The following is a 17500-nucleotide window of genomic DNA, read 5'->3' on the forward strand; positions in this document are numbered from 1 at the left end:
ACATTATAGTAATTATAAATTATTAATAAAAACAATACCATCGATATTCAGAGTATTAATAAAAAATATTTTTCTCCCACCAATTCAAAGAATGGGGAAATAAGGTAAGGTCACTAGGTCTACTAATTGACTTCTTTGTGGCTAAGAGATATTTCACAAAAATATAAAAAATGAGCACACCATTTTCCCCGGCGGAATGTGGTTAATTTTTCATTTCTATCTATATATTTTTTCATTACTATCCAGCATTCATTATGATTTTTTGACTTTTAACTGAATATATGCAGGTGTATCTGAACAGGAAAATGTTTTCTTTGTTTTCATTTAGGTTTGAAGTGTGACATGAGTTCTAAACATATTCCTTCCATATTTCAAATTATTAAATTATCAGTAGATTCCCTATTTTTCTTATCTTTTTTAAGCTTTAAAATCAACCCAAAATAAACAAAGACCTATTCTTTTCATTTACATTGTAGACTGCTGTAGACTGTCTTTATGGTTTTCACCCTATAAAAAAAACTAAAATTTTATATTTTCTAAGTGATTATACTAGTAACACTTCAAATTAACCTGCAATATCTACATTACAGTGTCCTATTCTACCAAGGGAACACGTCAAACACCTCAGAATGCAAACAAAGGAAACAAAGAACCACCAACCAAAAGGCATCACTCACCTGTACTTCCATGACGCGCTGCTCCACCTCTTCCCACGTGATGTTGCCGAGGTCCTGGTCCTGGATGCCGAGGGCTTTGTTGAAGAAGAGCTTGATCTCCCAGAACTGGAAGAAGGTGAACCCCGCGTGTACCAGGCGCAGGAACCAGAACACCGAGGCCAGCAGGATCACCATCACCAGCTTCCACGTGTAATGCTCCATGCACTGGTCATGGGTGCGGATGACGTCCGGCAGGGTGATCTTGTCCGTAACGTTGGGGTTAAAGTTGACAGGGAATTTGTTGCGGAATAGGATATCATAGTTCACGCACGTGAGGAGGAACGTGGTGAACACTATCACAAAGATGAACTGCGCCAGCTCGAAGCACTGCTGCAGCATCATGCACAGGAGGCCGTGGTTCTGGTGGTACTGGTAGACCCTCGTGAAAAAGGAGTCGAGGTCTTCCAGGTGGTTCCATCTCGACTTGCTGGACTTAGGCACCACGTGGAACACCATGCTGGAGTGGGTATCGGGGGAGAGGTCATCGTCACGCTCCCTGTCCTCCCCCATACGCACTCCCTCGGTGTCACCCCCATCCAGGGGCTGGTACGTCGTCTGAAAGTTCTGGGACATGACGGACTGGGCATACGGACCACAGAACTCAAAATCAAATAAAACCAATGACAATAACGAAACTCAAACGCGAGGGGAGACGGTAAACCGAAGAAAAATATATAAACAGCAGCCTTTTTTTCGTGTCAGCGTCTCGTGCGAAGGGGCTCTGACGTTCACGTTCCAATCAGCTGATTTCCCCAAACAAGTCCAAGAGCTGGACACCAAGACGCTCCCCCCTTCGCTATAACACTCGCTTCTGCGCCTCCCGGCTCCTCCTCCGCGTCTCTCGCCTCACATCTTGGCCTCGTCTTGGCACTCTCTACGACATAGTACGAGTCTCAGCGCGAGCGGGGGTCCACGAAGAGGAAACTACGCACGAAAAAGGGAGAATTGCGTCGCATCCTCCCTCCGCCTCCGTCGCCCGAGCCTTACGTCGCCCGCTGCTTCCCGCTCGCGTTCCGGCGCTGCGCCCTCGCCCGCCCTCCGCTCTATTTATTTCGCGCTCCTCGCCCTCCCTGCTTTATCGAAGGCGCGTGCTGACGATGCCTTCCGCCTTTCGGGAGTGCAATCTCCGCCGCAGAATAGTTGGCAGGAGGTCAAGGCGCCGCCGAGGATCGGGAAAATACGACGCGTCCGCAGCTGGCGGCGTGTGGCAGCCCCGCCGCCGCTGCGCCACCCGGAAATACGACCCAAACAAAGGCCTATCTTGTGTACATCGTTTTTCTTTCTCTTTGCTGCCTCCTCTCGGCTCTGCCTTCGCTGCTTTTCGGTTGTCTAAAATAACTGGGGGCCTTTTGGTGGCGAGAAAGGGCCCAAAAGAGCGGGAGGTGTGAATGACAGTTGGGACGGACGGGCCCTTGACGTAATCTTTCCGAATATCTGCATGAGTCATTCTTTACGTCAGGTGGACACATCGCTGGAGAAAAAAGTAGTCATGCAGTCGTCGTGCAATTGCCCTCGTCATGAAATAAAAGGCTTTCGTATCGAGACCCAAGGGCCCCGAACTACGCCATTTTGCCTCCGAGACGAACCTCTCCTTCTATTCCTCGCCTTTAAAGACAACCCCATCATTTATGCCCCTCTTGTTGCAACCACGAGACTCCTACAATATTCCCACGAAGGAAATTGACGAGAAAATCCCCCTGACTTACCTTGCAAGGCGACTTCGCGAAGAGATGTTCGTCCGGGAATCGATTTCGTCTCCGTTTCGCGCCAACGCTTTCGAACTCGCCGCCATGCTGGCCGTCCGGGTCCGTGGCCGAGGGAGGCGCCAGCTGTTCAATGACGGTTCCAAATTTCTATATTCCGGGAAGCAAGGCATAAGGAACAGCCATCAAAAGTATTCTCAAGTAGCTCTAAGATATTTTAATAATAAAATAGAACTCATCATTGGGAGAAATAATGCCAAGGAGGAAGCCAGCGAAGTCAGCAGCAGCGGTTTCGAATTCAAGATGGCGGCGGCAGGGCGCGCTGTGATTGGTCGATCGCCTCGGCTCCATCATGGCGGTTTGTTATTCCGCGTGATATGAGAGCGGCCGCCGTTTAAACCCTTGCCCTGTCGCGCCCGTCGATGCTGCGCCATTTTCGGTGAATGAACACGACCACCGGTGAGTCGCGAGGGTCTGGGAGGCAGAGAGGTAGGGGGAAGACACGTAATAAGGCCGCGAGGAGCGAGAGAAGGAGGGCCCAGAGGGAATGTCTCGCCTCCCGTCTTGATGTTCGCCGAAGTCGGGATTTGGGATTTTGGCCTCGGATTATGCCCTAGGCCGTCGGCGGGGGAATCTGCGGCGCCGACGTCCAGCGGGAGGGGGATTTGCGCCGAGGAAGTGTGTAGCGGAAGTCTGAGTGGCGAGAGAGAGGAGGAAAGGACCGTAATGTGCTGCCCTCATTTGAATTCGGGGCCAGACTCGTCGCGTAAACAGTGAGCACAAGAACAGTCAGTCTCTGGCTCTTCGCTTCTCTCTCCGTCTGTCTGGCTCTCGGCTGCATTGGCCTTCTGGCTGTCTATACAATTGCCTATTTTTTTTATCAGTGTCGATATTTCTGAAGCATATGGTGTTTGTTGTCAGTAGGACATTGTGTTTGTTTCATCTCAAAAATGTCATGCAATGTGAAGACTGTTTAGATTTAATATGTTTTCAGTCCTTTCTCTATATCTCTCATGAATCAAGGAAAATCTGGGGTTAATTTGCAACAATCTTCATTACTAGGTACAAGGCGAAGTGTAGAATTGAGAAATTGATGAAAGCACTTTTTTGGTCACTCGCTTTTCAGTTGCAGATTGCATATAAACAATATGATTGATATTGTAAATCTTGTAGTTAAGGATCAGTCACATTGTATTATATTTCACGTAGCCAAGCAACATGTTTGCTTCCTTTCGCCAACTTTTGCACAATGAACGCTGCAGATTTTCTAATCCACCTGAACTGACTCCAGTGTCAGATGCCGCTATTTAAATTCTTGTAGCCCTTACTTACTACTATTCGTCAAATAATGAATCCATTCTCATTATGTTGGTGTGTTTGTAAACCTCTTCTGGCACGTTGAAACTTCAGAGGCCACAGCAATCCAGACTGGAAGCCACCTTATCTGAGCGGGCAAGTTGTTTTCAAAAGTTGTAGTATGGTTCAGTATAATTGATAGATCGTTTAGGTATGCAATAATAACTGCGCAGTAAAGAGGCACTTCAACAATTACGGTAACCCGTCCCCAACGGGTCGTGTACAGGCGTCATAACATACTGCTTGATCTGCGGGGTATGGCTGTAGACTTGGCAACACTCCAGAGCGCGTGGAGTGGGAAGTTCCGCACCAAGTGTCTGGATGTTGCCAGAAAATAGATTGTGCACCGTAAAGTTTCCAATCTGAATGGCAATCACTTGACACTCACTTTGGTGATTGATGATGACTTCATAATTTGCAATCAATGATAAATGTCACAAATGCAGATTCTTTGTGTTCTTTACTTTTACTTTTCTGATGAGCACTTAACCCCTTGGTGACGGGTGAAGAAAACTATAAATAAAAAAACTTCGCTCTGGCAATCAATGGCAACACAAAGACTTTGAGCGCAGGAGTTCGGTACATCAAGCCGAATCACCGCCTTGGAGCGCTTTGCCACATTTCGAGCGGTTTGTTATGACTTCTAGAGACATGACCTGTTGTGAAGGGGTTAAGCAAATAGTTACTACAAAACTTTTTTTTTTTTTTTATATATATATATATATATATATATATACAAGTTAGACATAATGTAGAAGGTTCGATTACATCAGTAAATTAAAACAAATGTGTTGGCTCACATGTCAACAAGGCAAAACATTTTTATGTTTTTCATCTCAGTGATTCAGGAATGGCTAAATACTTCAATCCATCCACGCATGCATCTTTGACGCCAGCAAAATTTTGTGGTAATTCTTTATAGTATGAACTAACAACCTAACCGAGCCAGGGAGCTCCATCCCCTTGAACAATTTCCCAAGTTGTAGCTGGTGTGGACCTAAGTTAACCCTAAGCAGATGAGAGATACAATTTCAATACAGTAAACAGAAAGTCAGTCTCATTCATGGTGTAATATTTCAGATATCACAATGTGATGGATACTAAAGTCTATTCTGCATAACCACAATGTTATTTTAATCAACACAGTAATGTAAGCAAAACATTTCTCCCGGTGCATTTCACGAATTAAGGCTTTCAGAACTGTCAACAATCCTAGTAGTGAAAACATGTAGAAGATTATTATAAATAATTTTATGTATAACTGTTAAAAAGTATATGTCACTATTCATTGAATGTGTAGGAAACATTTTTCTTTTTCTAATGTTTTTAATATCTTTACTGTTTTTGTTATTATTATTATTTTTATTATTATTATTATTATTATTATTATTATTATTATTATTATTAGTTATTGTTATTATGGACTAGTGTTATCATATTGTTATTTTTAATACTAATACTCCTAAGAAATAAGAAAATCCATGAAAAAGTCTAGGGAATAGGACTAATAATTAACTCCTTGGTGATTAAGCTCTTTTGGAGCTATTTATTTGTAAGTAAACTTAATAAACCAAAATCATAATGGACATGACTTGTATGTCTATGCTATTCCAGCATCAGTGGGTTAAAGTTCAACAGTTCAATGAAAAAATGATACTTTTGGTAAGGTACTTACCAATTACACATAATGTGAGGGATTATGTTCCTCTGTCTTGCCTTCTGTCATTTGAATAGAAAAATATTCATTTATTGCTATAATTACAATTAATATTCTGTTGATATCTGTAACTGGTGCTTCTGCCCAAAATTTAACCCCATCAAAAGGATATAAACACAAAATTAAAACTGCTGATAGCATTTGACAGTAAACTAAAGAGCAAAAGCAAAAAACATAGGCCAGTCATTGTTTACTTGGTCTTGATGATGCAATAGAGGATGAGCTGCTACTTGTTTTTGTTACCTACTTGCTCATGTATCTAAAGTTATTGTTTTGACTATGTATTTGCTCCTAGTTACTTTTATACACTTTCTTGTTTACATTTTTTCTGTGAGTACCTACGAGATATTTTCTTTGCTAGTGTTGTGACTTTCTTCAATATTTATCTTCTCTGTTCAGTGAAAAGTACTTTAAAAAATTCCTCCTGTTGTTGCCGGAAATTCCAGGATGTTGGACCTTGACTGCTCATCTTTACTATAAACCCATAAAGCTTTAAAGGTGATAGCTAGGAGACATATCATAAAGGTTGGCTTCTTACTGGCTGTAAAAGTAGTGCTAGTACCAGTTACTTCTGTTGCAGTTATTGGTATTTTTTGTTTTGATTGATATGATGTATATCTTTCAATTATTTTATTGGAACCCACTAATATTTCTAGTTCATTAAATACATTTGATTGACACTGTTGGTGAAGATTGGTATTTTCTTATAGATTACTCTCAGTAAACACTTGCACTTTTTTTCTTTCTTTCTTTTCTTTTTTCTTGTTCTTTCTTTTTTTTTTTTTTTTTTTCATTGTTGTTGCTGTTACTTTTATTACCACCATCAATTTTACTTTGTTTGTGTAATTATATATTATTTATTGACTTATTAATTTTATTTATTGACTTTTTTCATATGTCCATTAGCCTAATAATGCCTGGCCCTTCCACAGGTGGAGATGGTGGGTGTGAGTGTAGTGCAGGTGGCGAATGGGGTTCGTCACACACCCCTCCCACCTCTCACACACGAGTTACAGCTCAGCCATGAAGACCACACAAAGGAACTTGACACATCCTCCCCACCACCTAAAGTGTTGGGGGGATTTGTTGGAGGGGGGCAGCTTGCTTGGCGAGCCTGTGGCCCCACCTTGGAGGTCATTGAGCCAACAACAGGAAGGAGAAAAGCTGCATGGACATTTGGTGCCATCATGCACAATGCTGATGCCAGGGTGAGTGCCTGAGAACTCTATCATGGACTTTGTATTCATGTGGATGCCTGTTTGGAAGTATGTTTTTTTGTACTGGATTATAGAATTGAGAACTTTACAGATTAAATTATAATATAATGACATCAATAAAAAAGGTTCATTCATTCATTTGTTTATTTATTTGTCTTCTAGGTAACAAGTGTGGCTGGTGTTGGGCTTGGGACAATTTCCCAAGTTGTAGTTGGTGTGGACCTTGGTGCAGACCGAAGACCTCAGGGAATGGTTGCGCTTTTATCTCTCCATTCGTCACGTGTAACTAGAGTATTTCATTTTACTTACAAGGTAAGGAGGAAGATAGAAAGAAAATCTGTGAAGAGAAAGAGGATCAAAGCAGATCAAAGCAGATTTTCTTTCAATTCAGTTTATTTTGAAAATCAATTACTAAATGAATATACTTCAAGTCTTCAAGTGAAAATGTGAATTATTTTTCATTTTACTAATTTATAAAATATTTATTAATAACTTCAAAGGTAACAAATGTGTGTATGGTGTCCGGTGGAGAAGTGAGTGTGGATCCGGGCACCTTATCAGCAGAGTTGCGTCCATGGCGAGGTCTGTTGGTCGTTGGAACGTCGCATGGAACACTTCATCTAGTTGACTTAGCATTAGACCTGGGTGGTGAGTAGCAAATATTTTCTAGTCTGTGGATACTTCATTAATGAAGCAAAGTGCCTTTTGACTCTAATATTTTATCTTCATTTCTTCAAATTGCTTGTATGCTTTTCAGGTCATAAGGTTTTGTCTGATGAGATCTCTCCAGGAACTTTAGTGAATATAACCATACCAGATGCCCAAGCAGAGAGTTCCCGGTTCAGTGCAGTTATGCAAAATTGCCATCCAACTGTATGCTTAAGTGGTCAGTGTTTTTGTTTTATCTGTGTGCTGTACAATTGGTTTTAGGCATTCAGAACTCCAGTACCATTTTCTGTTGGTATTAAAGCCAAGTTGATGTAGTGAAGTGGAGTTATATCATTGTACTTCTATTGAAAATACTCCAGTGCTTGATTTTATTTTGAGTAATTGAACTTTATATGTGAATGGAATATCAGAACCATTTATTTATCAGGTAATCTTAGAAATCTGTAATCATGTTAGGTATAGGACTTGCTGTTCCTTTTAAATTTGAAAGACTGTTCTTCATCATCATTGTCATTTTTTCCAGATGGAATGAGTCAAAATGGCCGCTTCCAGCTCATCGGGCCCGACGACAATGTGCTTTTTGAGACGGCAAGTCACTGTGTGGTGGTTACTGCCATGTCCTTCATCCCACAGCTTGCCTCGCTTGTCATAGGATATAATTTTGGGGCTTTTCAGATAATCAACTTGTCAACTCTAACCATAGAGTGAGTTGTACCTTTTTATTCCTGGTTTCTATTCATTTTTTTGCTCTGTTCCTTCTTTTTTGTTTATTTATTTGGTAACTTGTTTTATATTTGAAATATTGTAAATACTGTTTTCTGCATATGATTTTTTTTATTTTCTGTTAAAATAAACCTTGTCTGGCATAGTGAATTTCTCTTTGTTTCTGTTCTCTTTTCTTTCCCTCTTTTCAATTTGAAAATTATGAAAAATATAAGCTTTGTGATGTTTCAGTTGTGCAAGCCCCTATGAAGACAACATGCCTCCAGTACATTCCTTTGCCTGCCAAGAACCAGAGAATGACCCCAAGAACTTTGTTTACCTGTGGCTCTGTCGGAGTTGGGGTCCATCTGGTAAGATGCATATCAAACTCTTCTGTGTATTGTAGAGGAACTGAGAAAAGGGTGGTAGTGCAGCATGATAAACAAATATGTAATGATTTTGCTTGCTTCCCTCAGATGAGTCTGAAGGTAAGGATGGAAGGCCTGCAGGGAGGAACAAAGCCCCAGCATTGTGCACCATGTATACCATGACCTACGACAATAAAGTGTGGATAGAAGGGCACGGACTGTGGTACCAGGGCCTTGCATCTATTTCTCCGAGGTTTGAGTTTGATGCTATCGGAGGTCTGGGTCTGAAGGGCCAGCCAGCCCAACCCAGCATGGTGTTCACTGCCATGACAGTGCGGCAGACAACCCACAATTCAGCGGTGGCACCGGGAGGATCTTCAGCTGCTTCGGCACTTGCTACTCCTGATGAAGATGGTGAGATTGGAAACAAGTAAATTTGACACATTATAGGAAACCTGATTGACATATAGCAATATATGTAATCATGGACATTGTTGATATTTATTGATATTCTTCTGCCTTAATTTTAGTCCATTATACTATTTTATTTGATTTCCTTGGTTATTTGTGCAAGAGTTTTCAGAAAATGTTGTAATTTCTTTTATAATTTACAGCTGGACCAGCACCTGAACAAAGCTTGTCAATGTTTGGGTGGGTAGGAGGCGTCCTGGAACGGGGGTGTATTACTGTCAATCACTACCTGGCTATCTTTGACATTAACCAGTGGTATCAGGTAAGCATGTTTAGTGTACAAGATTGTCAAAATTGGTATGTCACATAGTTTAATTTAAATTTGGATATTGATTTCCAGTAGTGTAATGGGGTTTCATATCCAAAGGTTTTCAGGGGCTTCTTATCCATGTTGAATAATAATTGAAGGTGGGACTTATCCCCTTCCTTTCCTCTTTGCTTACATAGTGTGCCCACTCTACCACCTACATTATCATCCACTAGCTTAATACGTGTTTTTGTCTTTATCCGTGCAGGCTCAAATGCCCTCCAATTTGAAGCTGGATGAGTCTTTACTGTGCCCATACATGAGCTTCCATGTCTTGGACAGAGTACCTGGAGGAGCCAACGAGTTTGTCCTTGGTGCAGCCCCCAAGCCAGCTTCATGGACTAGACACATGTCACGCACTTGTAATGATAGTGACTGGTTCCCTGCTGCCCTCTCATACGGTAAGGCATTGTTTTTGCATGTGTGTATGTTCCTGTTATTTTTTGTGTTAAACATTTTTTCTTGTTACTTGTTTCAGGAATATTTGGAACCTGTTTCTATTATGAACATGTTTTATACACACACACATACACGCACACACACACATTGTATATATATATATATATATATATATATATATATATATATATATATATATATATATATATATATATATATATATATTTATTTATTTTTATTTATATTCATATTCATATACATACATATATATATATATATATATATATATATATATATATTATATATATATATATATATATATATATATATATATATATATATATATACACATACATACTTACATACATACAGAGAGGGAGATGGAAGGAAGAGGGGGAGAGGAATGGAGGGAGTGGGAAGAATGCAGAAGGAAAGGGAAAGAGAAGGGGAGGGAGAAAGAAGGAATATATATATATATATATATATATATATATATATATATATATATATAATTATATTTTTATTTATACATACGTATATACATATACATATATATATTTACATACATATATGTATTTATTTATATATATATATATATACATATATGTCCTCAAAAGAAAAGAAAAATCCATAATTAATGTTTAACCCAATCTCAGCGGGTTTATTTACTGTCTACTTTAGATTTTAGTGAGTTCTGTTATTTACAGATGGGTCCACTTGTGCTCAGCAGCAAGGAGTCTATCGGTTGGCTCTAGTGACCAATCCTGATTTCCCCATTCCTTGAATTGGTGGGAAAAGGTGTTTTTCTTTCCAATATTCTAATATTGACATTGTTATCATTCTTATTGATATTATGAGTATTAAATTGTTATTAGATTATTAATAGCATCAAAGACAATAAAATAATAGAAGTGAAGCTTTCAAAAAATGAAGGAAAATGAAAAGCGGATGAGATAGACAAGACTAATAACTGACTCCTTGGTGACTAAGCACTTGTAGAGCCATCTATATGTAAAGACAATAGAGAACCATCTCATTACAGTGGGCATTGTAGTCTTGCCACCTGCTGACATTGAGTTAATCAATGTAATTATTCACTGGTATGTTAATCCTTTTCTAGATGCCCATGTGTTAACTAGTCAAGGTCTGATGGAATATCGATGCCTGAGTGCTCAGCAGGCATCCCTGACCTACCTAACTTCCTGTGGGCCCTCTGCAGTCGTGACCCCAGGAGAGGCCCATGCAATGTGCACCTTTTCTGGCCTTATTCCCCAAGACAACCATATGGCAACTACAGGATCTTCTATGGTGAGTTGCAATATGACCTGAAGTTATTGTTACCCTTACTTAAGTCATTTATTATGAAATGTGGTTAAAAAAAAGAGAGAGAGAGCTGATTGGTGTTTTTAAATTTCAGGTTTTGGAGCGTGAAGCCCTTCTGAATGTCGCTCTGGACCAGCAGTTGGTGTCCCTTTTAGTTCAGTGTGTAGCGGAATTTTCTGAGGGTCGCTTTACTAACCTCGGATGCTCCCTGCCATCTTTACTGGACTGGGCTTGGTCAAGAGTGTGTGCCATCAAGGCCACCAATGACAGCCTTAGTAAGTTCCCTACAGAAACATTATTCAGATAGACTTATATTGTGTTGATGTAGAATTGTATTTATCTGAAAGAGAATGGACATATTCAGTCTTTTAACTTCACTTTTTCAGGTCTACCCCTGTTTGACCCAGACTGTGGAGTCATTAGTGCAGAGAATATTACCACTCTTCACCAGAATCTCAACAGTTTGGCCTCTCTCACCACCGTTGTTACTGCTATACGGGACTGTGCCAAAACAAACATGATAACCATGAAAGGTAAATTTCCAGTTTTTCTCCATTTTACTTTTATGTGCTTGTGTGTCTATATATGTGTGAAGGAGAAAGGCAGTAGAAAACAGTATTTTCTTTTCTCTCTTCTCTTTTCTTCTCTTTCTTTTTAGAAAATAGTTATTAACATAGTTACGATATACTTATCATTTTCAAATGAATTCATAAAACTGCACTGTTACAATTATAATCATTTTGTGTTTTTCCCTCCCAAGGTGCTGGTGAACTGGAGAGTCGTGTCCAGGTTGTGAGTCTGTTGATGCTACATTTGAGTGTTGTTCTGTGGTTTTATCACTGTGGCCTCCTTTCTCATAGTCCCACAGAAGATATAGAAGAGTGTCATGTCCCCTTCCCTGCCGATCTCTTGTGTCGGATATACAAGAACAGGTAATTATTATTCAGTTCAGAAGAAATATGTTGATTTTCCTCTTTCTTTTTACAGTTTCAGTGTCACTAATATATTTAGAAATTGCTAAAGTAACTTTAATATCAAATAAAAATCAAATGAGTTTACAAGCATAGAAGAAAGTTCCATAAGTGACTCCATCCTGTTCCAGACGCTCAGAAATCAAGCGATTGAGCACCACCCTAAATGGGGCTGAGATCCTCATGATCGATGGTTTGTTGGAGGACGTGAATGGCGGCGGAAGTATTGGGAAGGCTTGGGAAAAAGAGGGAGGAAGTGGCTTGTACCCTCCTCCTTCCCTGCATGCCCTGTTAGCTATCTTCCTACTCCCAGACATCTCTACCACCACCAAGCACCGCATTGTCCAGTACCTCTTCCTTGATCTGGCATCACTCCTCTCTGATGGGTAGGGTTTTGGATGTGATACAAAGTATGAATATGATTATGATTGATACGCTTCATTAAAAGCCGACATAACCTCCAGCTCATTTTGCTTATATTTAGTAATACCTGTGTGGTTTGTATTGTAAGGGGATTGTTCATAATTCATGTTGCAATATGCTCCTCCAGGTACACAAGAGTAGTGGAGGAGTTGGTGAAGTACCCGTCAAGTTTTTCTCTGTCTCCGTCACACATCAAACTTACACAGGCCTTCTGGCTGCTTGACCATAAGGACTTTCAGGTAGAGTGTCTTACCCTTGCACATTGACAAAAATTTATGATTATTGATGGTTATGTTCATATGGAAGGAACTATGTTATATATTTTCCTTATTGTATCTTTTCTCTTGCTCTTCAGGAGGGACTTAACGTGTTACTGGATCCACTGGTTAATGCTAATGACATCACACCCGCACAGCATAGAAGAATTGTTAAGGCTTTCCTCTATCAGGTTAGTTATATATTACTTGGAAAAGATTTGTGTTTTCCCTTAAGGTTTACAAGATTACATTCTTTCATATAGATAGCTATAGTTAACCCAATGGCGTCGGGTATAGAAAATTAAAAAAAACTCTACGCTCTGGCGAACGGCGGCAACGCGCTGACTCTGAGCGCGTGAATTCGGTACATCAAGCTGAATCATTGCCTTGGGGCGTTTTGGCGCGGCGCCGCTGCGGACAGCCGCACGCCTCATTTCGGGCGTATTGTTATGACGGCGATAGCCGTGACCCGTCGCCATTGGGTTAATCTCTCTGCTTTCCCGCTTTTTAAATATCATTTAGGAATGAAACTGATATTGATGATAAAATCCATGTTTACTGCAATTTTCTCTTAGATAAATATAATGGCATTGACAGCTGATATAATGACAAGAAATGAAGAAGGTGCTACATAAACAAATAAAAAATATGAGATGTAATATAACATTTTATCGTTGAGATTCATTGAAACAATTATATTTTTTTCATTCTTACAATGAAAGTAAAGTACTGATTTCAATACTACATTGGATTACCATCATAGGGGTCTTTTAGAATATAAATATTAGTTCCAGTTATGCATTAACTGAACAATATGTGTCTGAGAAGAAATCAAAGAAATGACCGAGTCATGGACAAGATTTATGACAGTTTTTAAGAACAGTCCTTAAATTTTCATTGAAATTCCGTGACCTTTCATGAATACTTCCCCTGGGTACTGTTAGTAAATAATTTATAAAATTATCAAAACAAGAATATAATTATTAGAAATAAAAATGTGATCAATTGTTCCCCTATACTAAATAAATTACTCTTCCTCAGGGTGAACACACACGGGCACTGACTTATGCCCAGATCCGACAGCCTCCAAAGGTGGACTTGGATGACATCCGACTGCATCTCACTCTCCTCTTAGCCAATGGCTTGATCCGCGAAGCCTTCCATTACCAGAGGACTCATCGAGTTAAGGACAACTCGGAAGATCTTCTAAATCATCTATACACAGGTAATTATGGTTATTTATGCTTTGTAGGATGATCAGATAATGCAAAAGCCCATTCCTAAATGCCTAGTGAGTCTAAGCATGCTGCACAATCTTTGTGCATATGTGGCGAGTCATTCCAGTCGCCCCATTCTTCAGCCAAAATTCTTATAGCACCCCAGCCCCTAGTCAAAATTTCCCATGACAGCATGTTCATGTCACCCTCCTCTCAAGCCAAATTTTTTCATGACAAGTTGGTCACATCTGAATCGTAGAGTAATCCATTAGTGACAGTATTAGAAATCTCAGTGTCATAGACTCTGCTACATGTAGCAGAACTTCCTGCTTAACACGCTCTAGCGCATCACCACACATATACTCAGAAGATCATGCGGTTTGTTAAGACAGCTATATTCATGGCACAGCAGTAACAGGTTAAGTAAGGGGTACAATTTTACAAAGCAAAAGAAAAGACAAGAATGTGATTTGAAGTGTGTGATAAAGAGAAGCCTGGTCCAGTTAAAAGAAAACCAGCAAAAATATATTTAATTATAGACCTACAAAACTGTTTATTTGACACTAAGATGCACATCCATTATTTTTATATTTTTTTGCTCTTTAACAGGTTGTGAACAACTTGGGAAACTGGAGTGTGTGGTTCACCTGCCTCTCTCACCCTTGGAAGAGGATGCTCTTGTGTCCTATCTGAGGACCTCCTCATATCCTGCAGCTCAGGATTATCTCCTTGTCTATTATCTGCAGAGAGCCAGGTTAGTTTTTCTTTGTGGGTGATGGCTTTTCTTGCAGACAAATAATTATCAAGATCTTTATATTTTAGGTTGGTCTTGAAAAAAGTTTTTTAAATGTTTTCTTCTTGGTGTTTGTTTGTTTAATTCAATAGTTTGTTTGCTTATTTAGGTACGATGAAGCTGCAGTTCTGCAAAATAGCCTGCGTGGTGGTCTTGGTACTGCCAAAAAGCGACAGGGAGCAAGGTCAGCACTCATCCATGGCTATCTCACACACTTGCCTGATGTTGCTAAGAAGGTTAGTTGCTTTTTTTTCTGCACCAAGTCACAATCAGTTAGTATATCCCCTCATGTTAAAATTATATAGTTTGGATATCAAAGATCTGACTGCTAAATAGTGAACGGGATTTGTGTCTTTTACTTTGCAATGGAGGAAAAAAAATTATTTCAAGATTGCTAAGTACATATGTTCTTTCTAGCTGTCATCCGCCAACTTGAGCAACAGAGGACCAACACACACAGTCTATAGCAAACCCCAGCCCCTGTCAGCCCAGATCCGGCAAGCAGCGTGCAGCCCCAAGACAACTGCAACTAACATTCATAAAACGATACAGCAAGAGCAAGACACATGGCCAGTAAATAAGGGTGCGACCACACCCTACACCCCATTCAGGAGCAGAGCGCAAAGACGTAGAGGGTATGGACAGCCTGAAGGTCTTGGGTTCGGGGATATCAGCTCACCCAAATTGAGAGATCCTACCAGGTAATGTTCCAGAGTGTTACATTTAGAACCACATAATAAACTACTTAAGAATTTATGTATCTAGAAACTAAAGAAAGAAGAGTCCTTTTTATTAAGTTAATGGAATTCTAGGTTTCTTCTACTTCTACTTCTTGTTGTTGTTGTTGAATGTAGTAAGCACTGACAAACACAGATTTGAGCCTTGTTGCTTCACTACTTTGGTAGAATGCCAAGTTATCATTACTATTCTACCTTAACACAGAATTGATAATCAGAATATTTTTTTATGGGAAGAAATAAAAAAATTAAAAAAAGAAAGGAATACAATGAGTTTGTGATATATCCATTAAAGATTGAAGTTGAATGAAAAAAGTTGTCTCATATGTACCATTTCCCAGGAAAAATGAAAACTGCGAATTAGTAATATTATGAGTATAGATACAGTGAATAATAATAATGATTTTAATGATCTTTGTTTTAGGGAGATATCCCACACTGTCTTCCCATCTCGAGTTGAAGCAAGCCAGTTAAGATACATTGATCATGACGGTGATATTGGCCTCTTCAGTCCAACCATCAAGAGGAGCCGCCAGGAGTTGTCCCTTTTGAATGATGATACTTCAAGACTGATGGAGTCGGTCCTCAGAAAAAATATTCACAGCAGCATGGACGTGAATGCCAGGTTAGCAGTGTCGGTTTGTTTCATTATTAATTTCATGTTAATGTGTATATATGAGGAAAATTCAGTTGTCATCCAGAAAAGCCCCTATATCTGTATCTGTTTTCATTTTATAATCCACAGTATGTCTCAAAACATATCCTCCGATTTGCTGTCCTTACTCCAAACCCCAAAAATTGCCCGGAAGAGGAAGCCTCTGAACCGTTCTGTTGGAGAGTCGCCTCTTACGGACACCCCGCAGTCCATACTCAAGGTGGGTTGGTTTTCTTTTTTAATTTTATTTTATTATTATTATTATTATTTACTCTCTCTTCTCTCTCTTTTTGTGTGTGTGCACGCGCACACAGGCGCTCCCATTATTATTGCTAAATAAATAATTATTGCTGCATACTAATCTTTTTTTTTTTTTTTTTTTTTCCCTCCTCCTCCTCCCCCCTTCTCCTTTCCTTTTCAATAATTCTTTTTATTATTGCTAATGAATAGAATTCTTGATGAACAGCTTTTATATTTCTTGCCATCTTTCCAGGTGCGCCAGATGGTACACAGACCCATGAGTCCATCGGCTACCAGCGACACTTCCATCCCAGTGTTCCCACGAATTACCAAGAGAGCCAGTATATGTAAGTAATCAATATATGTAGCCATTGGATCGTTACTTTCTGTCAAGATTGTAATTATTCTTATCAGCCCCCTTTCTTTCTTTCTCTCTTTATCTTTTGTTCTTTTTTTATTTTTCTAAATGTACAAAAGATACATTGAAAGGAGATTTCTGATTGTTCAGTTCCTTCAGTATACATTAAAACTGGTATTTTCATATTGTTTCTCAGTGACTTCTAGGGAATGATAGTGCATCAAAGAAAATTAAGAGTGTAGAATGCAATGAGAACAATGAATCTGATAACCATTTCTCAGAGGAGGAAGGTACTGAACAGAATCTTTTCTTTTAGCAGCCAGTGAGGAGGTTGTGACGAACAAAGTCAGCGATACTACTATGACTCCCAAGCAACTGCGCTTCCACCTCCCCAAGACGAGAGCAGAAGGAGAGAGCAACAGCAAAGAAGAAGTGCTGGAGAGGGAAGAAGAGGATGATCTAGTACCCTTGAAGCTTGATGAAGAAGAGGAAGATGCAGAGGAAGAAGAGGAGGAGAGAGGGGAGAGTGATGAGGCAGTGGAGGAGGAGGAGGAGGAGAAGGAGGGAGAGGAAGAAGAAGAAGAAGAGGAGGAGGAGGAGGAGGAGGATGTTGATGATGATGAAAAGGAAGAAATTGATGAAGAGGAGGAAAAGATAGCCACAGAACAAGAAGTAGCAGAGGAAGAATCTATAGAGATGGAGGAGGAGGAGGAACCATCAAGGAAGACAGAAACAGAGGAAGAAGAGATGAAGGAGGTAGAGGTGGAGGAGGAACCATCAAGGAAGGCAGAAACAGAGGAAGAAGAGATGAAGGAGGTAGAGGTGGAGGAGGATCCATCAAAGAAGACAGAAACAGAGGAAGAAGAGATGAAAGAGGTAGAGGTGGTGGAGGAAGAAACAG

General features: G+C 39.9%; 2 protein-coding genes across 8 annotated transcripts in view; one reads left to right on the forward strand and one right to left on the reverse strand.

Annotated features, from left to right (window-relative positions):
• Positions 1-1701, reverse strand: part of LOC125045477 (autophagy-related protein 9A-like) — a 12329-nt gene extending 10628 nt beyond the window's left edge. The window contains exon 1 of the mRNA XM_047642762.1: positions 678-1701. Coding sequence (XP_047498718.1) covers positions 678-1289 — 612 coding nt within the window. The 5' untranslated portion in view covers positions 1290-1701. The remainder of the gene's footprint in view (positions 1-677) is intronic.
• A 1038-nt stretch (positions 1702-2739) lies between these two features.
• The window catches only part of LOC125045476 (protein ELYS-like), a 26898-nt gene continuing 12137 nt past the window's right edge, over positions 2740-17500 (forward strand). For 4 of the 7 annotated variants that reach the window (XR_007116553.1, XM_047642755.1, XM_047642760.1 and 1 more), the window contains exons 1-25: positions 2740-2878; positions 6425-6700; positions 6872-7021; positions 7210-7357; positions 7467-7595; positions 7902-8082; positions 8333-8451; positions 8557-8862; positions 9063-9181; positions 9435-9627; positions 10746-10933; positions 11043-11223; positions 11335-11481; positions 11709-11880; positions 12051-12305; positions 12470-12581; positions 12698-12790; positions 13641-13824; positions 14426-14570; positions 14719-14845; positions 15027-15310; positions 15771-15971; positions 16092-16221; positions 16495-16588; positions 16916-17500. The exon at positions 16916-17500 is cut by the window's right edge and continues 103 nt beyond it. Coding sequence is in view for 6 of the 7 variants with exons in the window: in XM_047642755.1 (XP_047498711.1) it covers positions 6431-6700; positions 6872-7021; positions 7210-7357; positions 7467-7595; positions 7902-8082; positions 8333-8451; positions 8557-8862; positions 9063-9181; positions 9435-9627; positions 10746-10933; positions 11043-11223; positions 11335-11481; positions 11709-11880; positions 12051-12305; positions 12470-12581; positions 12698-12790; positions 13641-13824; positions 14426-14570; positions 14719-14845; positions 15027-15310; positions 15771-15971; positions 16092-16221; positions 16495-16588; positions 16916-17500 (4513 nt within the window). In the remaining variant the exon portion in view is untranslated. The other 3 variants (XM_047642758.1, XM_047642757.1, XM_047642756.1) reach the window with 3 other exon arrangements.

Source organism: Penaeus chinensis, chromosome 37, assembly GCF_019202785.1.
Source record: "Penaeus chinensis breed Huanghai No. 1 chromosome 37, ASM1920278v2, whole genome shotgun sequence".
Classification (NCBI taxonomy): Eukaryota; Metazoa; Arthropoda; class Malacostraca; order Decapoda; family Penaeidae; genus Penaeus; species Penaeus chinensis.